Source organism: Anolis sagrei, chromosome Y, assembly GCF_037176765.1.
Source record: "Anolis sagrei isolate rAnoSag1 chromosome Y, rAnoSag1.mat, whole genome shotgun sequence".
Taxonomy (NCBI): Eukaryota; Metazoa; Chordata; class Lepidosauria; order Squamata; family Dactyloidae; genus Anolis; species Anolis sagrei.
The window spans coordinates 28,707,046-28,722,372 of record NC_090035.1 but is presented as its reverse complement, the minus strand read 5'-3'; the positions used below and the strand labels follow the sequence as shown (position 1 = coordinate 28,722,372).

The following is a 15,327-nucleotide window of genomic DNA, read 5'->3' as shown; positions in this document are numbered from 1 at the left end:
GAAGAGTTTTAGAATATTTTTGAATATTTTTGAGTTTTTTTAAGAATAAAATACACTAAAGGTATTTTTTTAAAAATAGTCAGAAATGGAAAATAAAGCAGAAAATGGCCCTGCTGTGGACGAAACACAGCCACAAACAGGGACCAACTACAGCACACAGCCACAGAAGAGTTTTAGAATATTTTCGAATTTTTTGGAGTTTTTTTTTAAGAATAAAATACACTAAAGGTATTTTTTAAAAATAGTCAGAAATGGAAAATAAAGCAGAAAATGGCCCTGCTGTGGACGAAACACAGCCACAAACAGGGACCAACTACAGCACACAGCCACAGAAGAGTTTTAGAATATTTTTGAATTTTTTTGAGTTTTTTTTAAAGAATAAAATACACTAAAGGTATTTTTTAAAAATAGTCAGAAATGGAAAATAAAGCTGAAAATGGCCCTGCTGTGGACGAAACACAGCCAGAAACAGGGACCAACTACAGCACACAGCCACAGAAGAGTTTTAGAATATTTTTGAATTTTTTTGAGTTTTTTTTAAAGAATAAAAGAAAGGTATTAGAAAATATTCAAAAATGGAGCTGGCCCTGAGCTAACACAGGCAGGAGTCAGGGCAAACGATCTAACACAAAACACCCAAAAAAATAGCACACACCAACAGAAGAGTCCAAGTAACTACTCTTTGCTCCAAGCCAAGAAGCCACACCAACGCAAGCAACAAGCACCAAGCACTGCAGCACAACCCTCCCACACACCTCTCCTCCCTCGCCTCCGCGCTAGAAATGAGCTCCGCGGCCGCGCGGAGCTCCTTTTAAAGGCCTTCCCGGCCAATCAAAAGCAGCCACGGTGCACTGCTGGGTGCTTGGGAGCGCCGGATTGGCTCCCAGGCACCAGCAGCAGCACTCAGACAGCACAGCAGCCTCCATCCCATTAACGACACGAGCTGAAGCTCGTAAAAAAAATGGGGCTGCTGTTTCTATATTTTCAAACCCTTCCGGGTTTGAAAATATGTTTTGATATCGCGTCGGATATGCTAAAAATAACGATTAAATTATGAAATAACGAATTAATGAACGAAAACGGACAGGCCTAGTGAGTACAACTGGTTTCCTGGGTACAGGCCAGTTTCGATACTTCTTCAGGTAGTCTCCCTGTTCTGCTTGGCTCTGCCTTCTTATTCCTTCTTGTACATATAAAAATATAAAGGAAAATTACTAGTATACTAAGCAGTACAGTTGAACTAGCATATACAATACTAAAAATAGACATGTAGAAAACACCCCAAATTGATGTATATAATAATAAATGATCATTTATGAAGACAGTGCCTGTTCCCTGTGGACAAGATTGAGAGAGAGCCAATAGACTATTAAGAAAGCCTTAAAGTACCTGTTTGTTTTCAATAATAAAGAACTTTGTTGAACCTTTAAGCAATCTAAAGACTGTTTTAAGGAAATCCAAAGGCCTTTAATCTGAGGCAGCCCCGGCGTCCCCGTTGGGCACACAGAATTTATGTCCTGTCTACAGTCTTATGCACAGGCCCAGCGTGCGACAGCACAGTCCCAGCTCCCTCACAATGATAGCACTTCTGCGTTCGGAGTGTTCACTGTCAGTGTTGTCCATCAGTGTCCTTACATTCCATGTACTGAAGTTTATTTTTCTTTTTTGGCCGCAGGGTGGTGACCCCACTAGACAGGCAGTCCAGTCAGGGATAAGAGAGGCAGATTATGTTTAGCGCACCTTTTCTAGCCCCTTCCCCATGTGGGGTGAACAGAGTGGGTCCTGAAAACGGCTGCTCAGTCATGGATACAGCTGCCGAACTAATCAACTGCCTCAGACCTTGAGGTAGAATAACTGAGTCTGTACCCACCGCCCATGTGCGACTAGGGGCTTCCAGATTTCACAGTACTTTATTCACAGTATTGGAGACAGTATTCCAGATGTGGTCTAAGCAAGGCAGAATAGAGGGGTAGCATGACTTCCCTGGATCTAGACACTATACTCCTATTGATGCAGGCCAAAATCCTATTGACTTTTTTTGCCACCACATCACATTGTTGGCTCATGTTTAACTTGTTGTCCACGATGATTCCAAGATCTTTTTCACACATACTTCTCTCGAGCCACACATTCCCCCATTCTGTATCTTTGCATTTCATTTTTTCTGCCTAAGTGGAGTATCTTGCATTTGTCACCTGTGGAACTTCATTTTATTAGTTTTGGCCCATTTCTCTAATCTGTTAATATCGTTTTGAATTCTGCTCCTGTTTTCTGAAGTATTGGCTATCCCTCCCAATTTGATATAAACTGCAAACTTGATGATCATGCCTTCTAAGCCTTCATCTAAGTCATTAATAAATATGTTGAACAGGGCCGGTCCCAGGATGGAATCTTGCGGCACTCTGCTCATCACTTCTTTCCAGGATGAAGAGGAAGCATTAGTGAGCACCCTCTGGGTTTGTCCGCTTAACCAATTACAGATCCACCTAACTGTAGTTTTGCCTAGCCCACATTTGACTAATTTGTTTGCCAGAAGGTAATGGGGGACCTTATTGAAGGCCTTACTGAAGTCCAGATACGCTACATCCACGGCATTCCCCACATCTTCCCAGCTTGTAACTCTATCAATAAAAGAGATCAGATTAGTCTGGCATGACTTGTTTTTGATAAATACCTGTTGACTATTAGCAATGACCGCATTTGTTTCTAAGTGTTTGCAGACCACTTCCTTAACAATCTTTTCCAGAATCTTGTCTGGTATTGATGTGAGGCTGACCTGACGATAATTGTTTGGATCATCCTTTTTTCATTTCTTGAAGATTGGGACCACATTGGCCCTTCTCCAGTCTGCTGGAATTTCTCCAGTTCTCCAAGAACTCTCAAAGATGATTGCCAATGGTTCCAAGATGACTTCCGCTAGTTCCTTCAATACTCTTGGGTGTAGTTGATCTGGCCCCGGAGACTTGGAACTCATTTAGAGTGGCCAGGTATTCCTGGACGACTTGCTTCCCATTTTTGGATTGGATGTCCTCTAATCCCTCATCCACTCCATCTTGCTGAGGTTGAAGATGATCAAGGCAAAGAAGGTATTAAGTAGCTCTGCCTTTTCCCTATCCCTGTCAGTATTGGTTCATCTCCTCCTCAAAGAGGCCCTACTGCCTCCTTGCTCTTCCTTTTATTACTGACATAAGAAAAGAAGCCCTTTTTATTGTTTTTAATGTCCTTGGCAAGCCTGAACTCATTTTGTGCTTTAGCCTTACAAACCTTTTCCCTACAGGAGTTGGCTTACAATTCTTCTTTGGTGATTTCTCCCATTTTTCCACTTCTTGTGCATATCTCTTTTGGATCTTAGCACAGTTAGAAGTTCTTTGGACATTCATTCTGGCTTCTTTACACTTGTGCTATTTTTTCTCTTTGTTGGCACGATTTGCAATTGCACCTTGAGTATTTCACTCTTGAAAAACTCCCATCCATCCATAACTCCCTTGTCTTTTAGTATCTGTGTCCATGGAATGCTTTTCAATATTTCCTTCATTTTTTGGAAGTTAGCTCTCCTAAAGTCCAAAATGCAGGTTTGACTTGTCTTAGTTTCAGCCTTCCTTTGTACCTTCATCTGCAGGAGCACATGGTCACTTGCCTCTAAGGATCCGACCACTTCAACTGTATCAATCAGGTCCTCTGCATTTGTTAGGATGAGATTGAGAGTAGCTGATCCCCTTGTTGCCTCTTCTACCTTCTGACCATGAAATTGTCTGCAAGGCTCACGGGGAATTTCTTAGACATTGTACTCCTGGCAGAGTTTGTTTTCCAGCAAATATTGGGATAGTTGAAATCACCCATGACTAATATATCTCTTCTTTGTGCCTGTTTGGTCAAATGTTGGCAGAAGGCTTCATCAAGTTCTTTATCCTAGCTAGGAGATCTGTAGTTGAGGCATACAGCGAGATCTTTTTGAGTCCCAGTTCCTTTTATTCTTATCCAGATGCCTTGAAGCTGGTTTCTCAGATTGCAGTCTTGCATCTCTTCTGTAGCATAACAGTTTGGGACATATAAGGCTACCCCACCTCCTCTCCCCCTTGTTCGGTTTCTGTGAAATAGGTTATAGCCTTCAATGTCTACATTCCAGCAATAGGAGTCATCGAACCAGGTTTCAGTGATGCCGATGACATCATAATTGTGGTGTTGTGCTAAAAGTTGGAGTTTGTCTTTTTTATTTCCCATACCTTGTGAATTAGTGTAAAGACATGTGAGCCCCTGAGATCTTCCCCTGAGCTGTTTATTTGGGACTATTGTGTTGCGATACTTGGCCCTTGTTGTGTTAGTGCAATCCTCCATTTAGCCTTCTGGCGGTTCCCTGACATTGTGGATAAAGTATTGTTCAAAAGGCTGTTGTCCCCCTCCCCCAGAAGATCTAGTTTAAATCCCTCCAAAGACCTCCCATATTTTTTGTTGGTCTGTGTGCCAAGTGAGATTTAGGTCCATTGTTGGTGGAGTTTAGAGTGTGCTTAGATTGCAGGTGAACGATACATTCTAGTAACTACAACTCCTATAAATCATGGCAAATATCCCTAAACCTCTCTAGTATGTTCAGTTGCTGATCAATTCCTCTGTTTGCAGTGTGCCATAGAAGAAAGCAGGAAAGGGTTAAGGAAGGGTAATGCAAATTCCACACCAATGGGGAGAATTAGAAACACTGGGATGTCTGTGATGGAGGAAAAACAGAAAATATAGGATGGAATTGTCCCTGAATGAAAGCTTTCACTTGGTTGGTGCGTAGAATTTTGTTTGTGGAGAACATTGGCAGGGCTCTTGTACATGTTCTATAACCTGCAATGTCAATGGAGGGAGGGCCATTGGTAGTAAGAGCAATAGTAAAAGTAGTAAGAGCAATAGCTGTTTGTGGCAGTAAGAGCTTGTCTGTGTAAGTGGACACTACAGCCACACACACATACACACATGCATGCATATTTACACTTTTGTTATGTGTATAGAAGATAGATAGATAGATAGAACTCTTAATTCATGTTACTATTAAGTTTAATGACTATGTTAAAAGTTTTGATTAATTTTTATTTTTAGATTCACACAGTTTATTTTTCTTAAACTTTGTGCTCCCTGCTAACAACAAAAAATAAAAATGGTCCCTGGTCAAAAAAAGGTTGGGAACCATTGATATAAATGGTTGAATCCATAGATAAGGATTCTGAAGGGGGAGGGGTTGCACGCGAATGTACTAAAGTGTGGCCTCCATAGAAGAAGGTTAAATGGAAAATATATCCAGCATGGCTCTTTTTAGGGATATGTCTTATAAACATGACACTGAAATTGTTCCATGTTTGAAATAATAAAGGAAGTGTCCTCTTGCTCAGACCTCAAAGGAAGGCAACTGCAAACCTCCCCCAAATCTTTTCCAAGAAAACTTCATGATAGAGTCACCTTAGGATCAATGTACATTGAAAGTAAGTTGAAAGGCACACAGCAAACTTAGTTTAACAGGTAATCCCACCCATACCTTAGGGCTTCTTTGTGCGTAAACCCATTCCAAGTTTTAGTCTGAACTGTAAGCGAGGAAAGAGGGGAAAAATCAGCTAAACATTAGGAAGAACATCCAAAGAGCAGTGTGACGATGGAATATGCTTCCTCGAATACCATGAAAGTTCCCTTTTCTGAAGTTTGGCTGGAGAGCCATCTGTTGGGGAGGATCGGATTGTGTTGTCTTCAGCTAAACCTTTTGGTTTCTTCTGCTTTAGGGTTCCTCTCATCTGCCTCAACAGCTGAAGTTCACATCATCAGATTCCTGTGACCAGATCAAAGATGAGTTCCAGCTGCTTCAAGACCAGTATCACAGGCAGGTTTCCCTTGCTGTACCCTTTTCCCCAACCTCTTTTCCTTCCTTGTTCTTCTTCTAGGTCAGGCAAACTCAGAACAAGGGGTCAGATGCGGCCTCTTGGACTATTTTATCAGCTCCTTTTCTCTCTCAGCATCCTATCCTACTCCCTTCCTCCTTCATTCCCTCCCTTTCTTTCCTCCCTATTTCTCCTTCCTTCCCCCCTCCCTCCCTCCCTCCCTTCCTTCCCTCTTTCCTCCCTCCTTCCCTCTTTCCCTCTTTCTCCTTCCATCCTTCCCTTCCTCACTTTCATCCTCCCCTCTTTCCTCCTTTCCTCTTTCTCCTTCCTCCCTTTAGACCTTCCCTTTTTCTTCCCTTCTTCTCTCTCTCCCTCTTTCTCCTTCCATCCATCCTCCTTTTATCCTTCCTTCTCCCTTTCATTCCTCCTTCCCTTCCTTTCATCACCTCTTAGTAGGGAGTGCTAGCATGCGGCCCCAAAGTTAAAAAGTTTGCCCATGCCTGATCTAGGTCATTATTATAACTTTGCATTATTATTTAAACCAGTGTTTCCCCACTACTTGCCCAGATATCCCATTAAGCCGCTTAACCATCGCTGCAAATTGGTATTATCATTGTATTTTACTGACACAAAAGCACAGCATGGCTCAGTAAACAAGATCTATATGCTGAATTTCGTATCAAAAAATAACAAGTCAAACACTTCCCAAGCGTCTAAGACCGTGTGATGTATTTTCGAATGATGCATGCAGATCCAAGTAAGATGGCCTTTTGCAGTTGACAGATCATGATTTTGTCAATGTTTATTGTTTTCAAATGTCGGCTGAGATCTTTTGGCATAGCACCCAGTGGCCAATGACCACTGGGACCACCTGTTCTGGTTTATGTCAGAGCCTTTGCAGTTCAATTTTGAGGTCTTGATAGCGGCTGAGTTTTTCTTGTTGTTTTTCCTCAATGCAACTGTCACCCGATATGGCGACATCAATAATTCAGACTTTTTTCTTTTCCATAGTCGTGATGTCTGGTGTATTCTGTTCCAAAACGTTGTCAGTCTGGATTAGAAAGTCCCACAGTACTTTTGCGTGTTCATTTTCCATGATCTTTGCGGGTTTATGATCCCACCAATTCTTTACTGCTGACTGGCCATACTTGTGACATAAGTTCCAGTGAATCATTTGGGCCACAGTGTTGTATCTTTTGTTTGTAGTCCATCTGTGTGATTTTCTTGCAACAGCTGAGCAGATGGTCCATGGTTTCATCAGCTTCCTTGCACAGTCTGCATTTTGGGTGATCCATTGATTTTTCGATCTTGGCCTTAATTGCATTTGTTCTGATGTCTTGCTCCTGGGCTGCAAGAATCAGACCTTCTGCCTTCTTCTTCAAGGTTCCATTCGTGAGCCATAACCAGGTCTTCTCCTTGTCAACTTTTCCTTCAATTTTATTTATTTATTTATTTATTTATTATTTGATGCATTTATTAACCGCCATTCTCAGCCCTTTAGGGCGACTCATGGCGGTGTACAACACATATAAAAAGGCAATTTACAAAGAGGCAATTACAACAACATCAAGGAACAATTTTGTCAGTTCCTTGACAATTTTGTCAAGGAACTGCCCATGCAATTCTTTATTGTGCCAGGTGTTAGCTCTGGTTCATAGTGCAGTTTTCTTGTACTGGTTCTTTATCTGCTGTGCTTTGAGAAGTTTCTGATTATTAATTGAAGCAGGTTCTTGGCTTTCCCTGACAAATTCTGCCAGGGTGTGTTTTTCTTCTTTGATTGCTTGTTTTACTTCTAAAAGTCCTCTGCCACCAGACTTTCTAGGCAGATAGAGCGGTCAACATCACTGTGAGGATGTAGTGAATTATGAATGGTCATTAGTTTTCTTGTTTTTCTGTCCAAATTGTCCAGTTCTGCCTGCGTCCAGTTTATGATGCCAGCAGTATATGTTATGACAGGTATGGCCCAGGTGTTTATGGCCTTGATGGTATTGCCTCCATTGAGCTTGCTTTTGAGAATTTTTCTGACCCTTTGAATGTATTCTTTGCTGACCACAGTTTTCACATGTTCATGTTTGATGTTGTCCAGCTGTAGTATGCCCAGAGATTTATAGGCCTCTGGCTGGTGACACTTGATTGCTTGGCCATTGGGCATATTTATGACCTCACTTTCAATGATTTTTCCCTTCTTCTGTGCCACTGTCAAACATTTATACAAAACAAACTTCATGTTGCTATCAGTGCTAAAGATTTGGACAGTGTTAGTCAGAGACTGGATTTCAATTTTGGTTTTCCCATACAGCTTCAGGTCATCCATGTACAGCAGATGGGAAATTTTGTGAGATCTCTGAGACATTTGGTAGCCGAGGTTTTTTTTTTTTTTTGTAAGATTGTTGACAGAGGAATCATGGCAATGATGAAAAGTTATTATTATTAGTAGCAGCAGCAGTAGGAGTAGTAATCTAACAGTCCCCAAGGGTTAACTGAGCATTTCATCTAATCATCATTATTATTAGACCTTCAGTTATGGGTATTTATTTATTTATTTATTTATCGTGTCGGTATCAACCAGACAATTGTATTACATTTTAAACAAATTTTTAACAGACAAAACAGGCAAGCTTGGTAGTTGATTAAATGTCCTTTGACCAGTAGCTGACCATTTGGAGTACCTCTGGTGTTGCTGCAAGAAGGTCCTCCATGTGCATGTGGTGGGGCTCAGGTTGCATTGCAGCAGGTGGTCTGTGGTTTGCTCTTCTCCACACTTGGATGTTGTGGATTCAACTTTGTAGCCCCATTTCTTGAGGTTGGCTCGTGGTGCCAGAGCGGTCTGTTCAGCGCCTTCCAAGTCGCCCAGTTTTCTGTGTGCCCAGGAGGGAGTCTTTCATTTGGTATCAGCCATTGATTAAGGTTCTGGGTTTGAGCCTGCCACTTTTGGACTCTCGCTTGCTGTGGTGTTCCAGCAAGTGTCTCTGTAGATCTTAGAAAACTATTTCTTGATTTAAGTCATTGACGTGCTGGCTGATACCCACACAAGGGATGAGCTGGAGATGTCTCTGCCTTGGCCCTTTCACTATTGGCTGCTACTTCCCGGCAGATGTCAGGTGATGCAATACCGGCTAAACAGTGTAATTTCTCCAGTGGTGTAGGGTGCAGACACCCCGTGATAATGCGGCATGTCTCATTAAGAGCCACACCCACTGTTTTAGTATGGTGAGATGTGTTCCACACCGGGCATGCATACTCAGCAGCAGAGTAGCATAGCGCAAGGGCAGGTGTCTTAACTGTGTCTGGTTGTGATCCCCAGGTTGTGCCAGTCAGCTTGCATATGATATTGTTTCTAGCACCCACTTTTTGCTTGATGTTCAGGCAGTGCTTCCTGTAGGTAAGAGCATGATCCAGAGTGACACCCAGGTATTTGGGTGCGCTGCAATGCTCCAGTGGGATTCCTTCCCAGGTGATCCTCAGAGCTCGGGATGCTTGTCTGTTCTTGAGATGAAAAGCATATGTCTGTGTTTTAGATGGGTTAGGGATCAGCTGGTTTTCCCTGTAATAGGCAGTAATGGCACCTAGTGCTTCAGAGAGCTTCTGTTCAGCCATCTCAAAGCTCCCTACTTGAGCAGTAATGGCATGATCATCAGCATAGATGAAGCTCTCTGTCCCTTCTGGCAGTGGCTGGTCATTTGTGTAGGTGTTGAACATTGATGAAGCAAGCACGCTCCCCTGAGGCAGGCTAATCTTCTGTTTCCGCCATCTGCTTCTCTGGCCCTGGAACTCAACAAAAAAGCTCCTGTTTTGTAGCAGGTTTCCTATGAGGCGGGTGAGGTGGTAGTCCTTTGTGATATTTTTCTCAGGAGGAGGTGATGGTTCAAAGTATCATAAGCTGCTGACAGGTCTATGAAGACAGCTCCTGTAATCTGCTGCCTTTCAAAGCCATCTTCTATGTGCTGAGTCAGGTTCAGCACTTGCAATGTGCAGCTTTTGCCTTTCCTGAAGCCAGCTTGCTGTGGGATCAGACATGGGTCTATTTTTTCCGTAATTCTATGCAAAATAAGTATCTCCAGAACTTTGTAGAGGTGGCACAACAGGGAGCTTTTTGGGTCATTACAGTCTCTGCCTGGCTTCAAGATGGCGATGACTCTTGCTTTCCTCCAGATTTTGGGGATCTGACAGGATGCAGTGCAGTTGTTCATCAGCTCCAGCAGCCAGCGCCTTCTTTTGGACAAAGTTCTTGATTTGTTCCATCCGTAGATCATCCAGGCCAGCTGCTTTGCCATTTTTACATTTATTGAGAGTCATGTCCAATTCAGTAGATGTAAAGAGTTCATGAAGGTTGTTGCTCTCAATCTCTGGTTGTCTGGCTATTAGTTTCTTTTCTACTTTGGTGCCAGGGTTAGGTTTCCCATTCTTCAAGAGTATCTGTTCTGTCTTTATGTTGGCATGGGTATTAATTTGTGAGGGGTCATTGCTCAGCCGTCTTAGCAGCCTCCATGCCTTCTGGCTGCTCCCGCCCATGTTGACCTCTGTAATCAGCTTTATCCACTGTTCTTTCTTGGCTTCAGAGATGGAGGACACAATGCTCTGCCCTGCCTGAAGGGTTTGCTCACTAAATGGCTTCAAACTACAAGAGAGGAGATTCCATCTGAACATTAGGAAGAACTTCCTGACTGTGAGAGCCGTTCAGCAGTGGAACTCTCTGCCCCGGAGTGTGGTGGAGGCTCCTTCTTTGGAAGCTTTTAAGCAGAGGCTGGATGGCCATTTGTCAGGGGTGATTTGAATGCAATATTCCTGCTTCTTGGCAGGGGGTTGGACTGGATGGCCCACGAGGTCTCTTCCAACTCTTTGATTCTATTTGATTCTATTTGATTCTATTTAAATAAGTCTTCATTGTGGAGCCTGTAATAGTTTTCCAACAAGGCAGCTGTTTCAGGAGTAATGCCCTGAAGGTAGTTCTTTCTACAGGTTCTACAGCCTACAGTTATGGGTTAACTGAGAGTCAATAATAATAATAATAATAATAATAATAATAATTGTTATTATTATTATCTTTATTTGTACCCCACTAGCATCTCCCGAAGGACTCGATGCAGCTTACAAAGGCCAAGGCCTCAAAACACAACATAACAGTACACAACCTAAAGCAAATTAAAAACAGTTAAAGCAATATTAAAACAACAGCAATAAAACAATACACCAAGACACAATAAAACTGGTCCAGGCCAGAGTAATGGGTACAGAATAAAAGTGCTGATGTGACAGGTGATATGTGGGATTATAGGGTAAGTGCAGTGTGCCAGCAATCTTAATTCTAATAAAGTGCTTATGGGACTTGTAGTTGGAGTTTTCCTATTCTGGAAAGGCACATCGGAACAGCCAGGTCTTCAAGTTCTTCCTAAAGACTGCCAACGTAGGGGCCTGTCTAAGATCTTTGGGGAGGGTGTTCCAGGGTCGGGGGGCCACCACAGAAAAGGCCCTGTCTCGTGTCCCCACCAGATGCGCCTTATATTAATCTTTTATTAATAATCTCCCAGTCTCCATAAATTAACTGAGAACCTATTCTAATTATTATTATTAGACTCTCAGTTATGGATTACCTGGGAGTCTTTTATTGTTGTTATTGTTGTTAGCTATTAATTATAATGATAAAAGATAAAGATTTTTTCTTCACATTAAGTCTACTCGTGTCAGTCTGGAGGATGGTGTTAAAGAGCCAGCATTGTCCGTAGACACCTCCTAGGTCATGTGGCTGGCATGACTGCATGGAGCACTATTTACCTTCCCACCAAAGCGATACTTATTGATCTTCTCACATTTGCATGTTTTTGAACTACTAGTTTGGCAGAAGCTGGGGCTGACAGTGGGAGCACACCCCACTCCCCGAATTCAAACCACTGACCTTTCAGTCAGCAAGTTCAGCAGCTCAGCAGTTTAACCCACTACGCCACCGGGCCCCCGCAATAATCATAAATATTATTAATAATAACAATAACTATAAGTATTATAATAATAAATATTATTAATCATAATCCACCAATCCCCATGGGTTACCTGAGAGTCTACTCTTATCATCATCATCATCATTATTAGATTCTCTGTTATAGGTTAATTGAGAGTCTACTCTAAATTATTATTATCAATAACTATCATTAATAATAATCTACCAATCCCCATGGGTTAACTGAGAGTCTATTCTGTTATTATCTATATAAATAAAAATGTAATGTTTGTTTGTGGGATTAACATAACCTAAAAAACCACAATTGCTGACAAATTTGGCCACAAGACAAACCCAAGGAGCGACTATCACTAAAAAAATTGATTTTGTCATTTTGGAGTTGTAGTTGCACCTACAATCAAAGAGCATTCTGAACACCAATGATGGAATTGAACCAAATGTGGCACACAGGACTCCCATGACCAGCAGAAAACATTAGAAGAGGTTGGTGGGCATTGACCTTGAGTTTGGGAGTTGCAGTTCACCTACATTCAGAAAGTACTATGGATTCAAACAATGTTGGATCTGGGCCAAACTTGGCTCGAATACTCAATATGCCCAAATGTGAACACAGATGGAGTTTGGGGGAAATAGACCTTGACATTTGGGAGTTGTAGTTGCTGGGATTTATAGTTCACCTACAATCAAAGAACATTCTGAAATCCACCAATGACAGAATTGGGGGTAGACTTCCCACACAGAACCCCCGTAACCAACAGAAAATACCTAAGGCCACCCAGTCCAACTCCCTTCAGCAGAGCAAAAAAAAAAAAAAACCCTCCTGGCAAAGAGCCATCCAGCCATAGACATAAAGAGATATGATTCACACACAGAGAGATAGAGTACCATAGATTTGAGAGGGACCTCTAAAAAAAAGACAATTACATATTGCATGTCCCAGAGTAGGCAAACCAGACAATCTCCACATCAACACTGACAAAGAAACAGCAAGAAATACTGTTTACCCACAAGCATAAAGAAATTACATATTGTGGTGAAGTGTAAATTTTTAACTTGCAGTTATGTGTAGTTATAGATGTTATGTATAATTATAGACAGATGTTTAAAGGGTTTGTAATAGTAAGTATATAGTGTTGCATAACCAAGGGAGATGGCAGCCAGCTCAGCTTATGTTGAGCTGGGTTACCATGGAAACAGGGGCGGAGCCAACTGCCACTTGGCAGGGCAACCATTTTAAACAGTTAGTCTGTAGTCGGAGAGCTACAGGAGAAGACCGATTCTCTAGGAGGAGAATCAGGGAAATAGTCTACAGTCTGTAAACTGTAGGAGAGGCTGTTCTGTTGAGTAGAGAGAACCAGAAGGGATCTGTAGTTTAAAAACTACAGGGAAAGGACTGATTCTACTTAGTAAGAATCAGGGAAGTTTGGGCTTTTAGCCTGAGTAATTTAAACAAGTCGAGTTGACTTATTTTTATTAATAGTGTTGAGGGTCTCTATTGTAACAAAAACATCATAAAGAAAGGATAAGCGTGTGCCTGAAACAACCAGTTAAAGAAAGAAACGTCTCTTTTTAAAGGAACTAAGTTTGAGACCTGTTTCTAAGAAGAATTAGGCCTCCTAAGCGTTATTTAAGAGTTAAGAATTGTTATGAACGTAACCATTAAAGAATTGTACCTCTAAGACAAGAGAAACTTTGAAACCATCACGCTTCTTCTACATTTCAATAAACTTGTTACAGTAGATGTGGTCCTTAATGAGACATGCTGCATTATCACAGGGTGTCTGCTCCCCACACCACTGGAGAAATTACACTGTTTAGCCGGTATTGCACCACCTGACATCCGCCGGGAAGTAGCAGCCAATAGTGAAAGGACCAAGGCAGAGACGTCTCCAGCTCATCCCCTGTTTGGGTATCAGCCAGCACGTCAATGACTTAAATCAAGACACAGTTTTCTTAGATCTACAGAGACACTCGCTGGAACACCCCAGCAAGCGAGAGTCCAAAAGTGGCAGGCCCAAACCCAGCACCTCAATCCATGGGTGATACCAGATGAGAGACTCCCCCCTGGGCACGCAGAAGACTGGGTGACTTGGAAGGCGCTGAACAGACTGCGCTCTGGCACCACGAGATGCAGAGCCAATTTTAAGAAATGGGGCTACAGGGTGGAATCCTCGGCATGCGGGTGCGGAGAAGAACAAACCAGACCACCTGCTGCAATGCAACCTGAGCCCTGCCACATGCACAAGGGAGGACCTTCTTGCGGCAACACCAGAGGCACTCCAAGTGGCCAGATACTGGTCAAAGGACATTTAACCAACTACCAAGTTTGCAAAATCTGTGTTTTTTTTCCTTTTCCTTTTCTTTTTAATTTGTGTGTTTGTTTTGTTCTGTTAGAATTGTAACACAATGGTATGGTTGCTGATGACACGATAAATAAATAACTTGTTACTGTTTTTCCTAAAGCCTTGTCCCTGTTACATTTCCTTTCCAAGTTAAGTCACACTACACAAAAGAAAGACCAAATCAATATTATTAGCTATCAATTAAATAAACCCTCACAAAGTGGTGGCTCCTTTACAAACATTTACAAATTAATGGCAGGAATTTTACTTTTACACTTTCACACATATATTAGAAACCAACAATTTCTCATTACTTTGTTTTCCAGATCACCAGACTAAGCTACAGCAACGGCTGGCAGGGGAAGGCTAGTTATTAATAATTATAATCTATATAAATAAAAATGCGATGTTCATTTGTGAGATTAACATAACTCAAAAACCACTGGACAAATGGACACCATATTTGGACCCAAATCACCTATCAGGCTAACGAGTAATCATCACTCATAAAAACATTGAAAAATACAGCAGAAGAGACTTAAAAAGCCAAAAAACAAAAATGCATTACAACGCATGCACAAAAACACACACACACACATATATGCAAACACACATATATATACATATACATAAATATACCCATGCGTATACACACATATATACACACAAAACACATATAAACAGACTGGGCTACAGCAACTTGTGGTGGGGACAGCTAGTCTATATAAATAAAAATGTAATATTTGTTTGTGGGTTTAACAAACCTAAAAAACCACTGGACGTATTGCCACCAAATTTGGACACAATACACCTACTAACCTAAGAAGTGACCATCACTCAAAAAAATTGATTTTGTCATTTGGGAGTTGTAGCTGCTGGGATTTATAGTTCATCTAAAATCAAAGAGCATTCTGAACTCTACCAATGATGGAATTGAACCAAATGTGGCACACAGGACTCTCATGACCAGCAGAAAACTTTAGAAGAGGTTGGTGGGCATTGACCTTGAGTTTGGGAGTTGTAGTTCAACTACATTCAGAGAGCACTGTGGATTCAAACAATGTTGGATCTGGACCAAACTTGGCACGAATACTCCATATGCCCAGATGGAGTGTGTGTGTGTGTGTGTGTGTGTGTGTGTGTGTGTGGAGGGGGGGACACCTTGACATTTGAAAGTTGTAGTTAC

At 41.8% G+C, this 15,327-nt stretch overlaps 1 protein-coding gene across 1 annotated transcript in view; it reads left to right on the top strand.

The window, feature by feature from the left end:
- The first annotated feature begins 2,384 nt into the window (after positions 1-2,384).
- LOC137095572 (TLE family member 5-like) overlaps positions 2,385-15,327 on the top strand; it is a 53,574-nt gene continuing 40,631 nt past the window's right edge. The window contains exons 1-2 of the mRNA XM_067462353.1: positions 2,385-2,456; positions 5,751-5,848. Of these exons, the coding sequence (XP_067318454.1) occupies positions 2,385-2,456; positions 5,751-5,848 (170 nt within the window). The remainder of the gene's footprint in view (positions 2,457-5,750; positions 5,849-15,327) is intronic.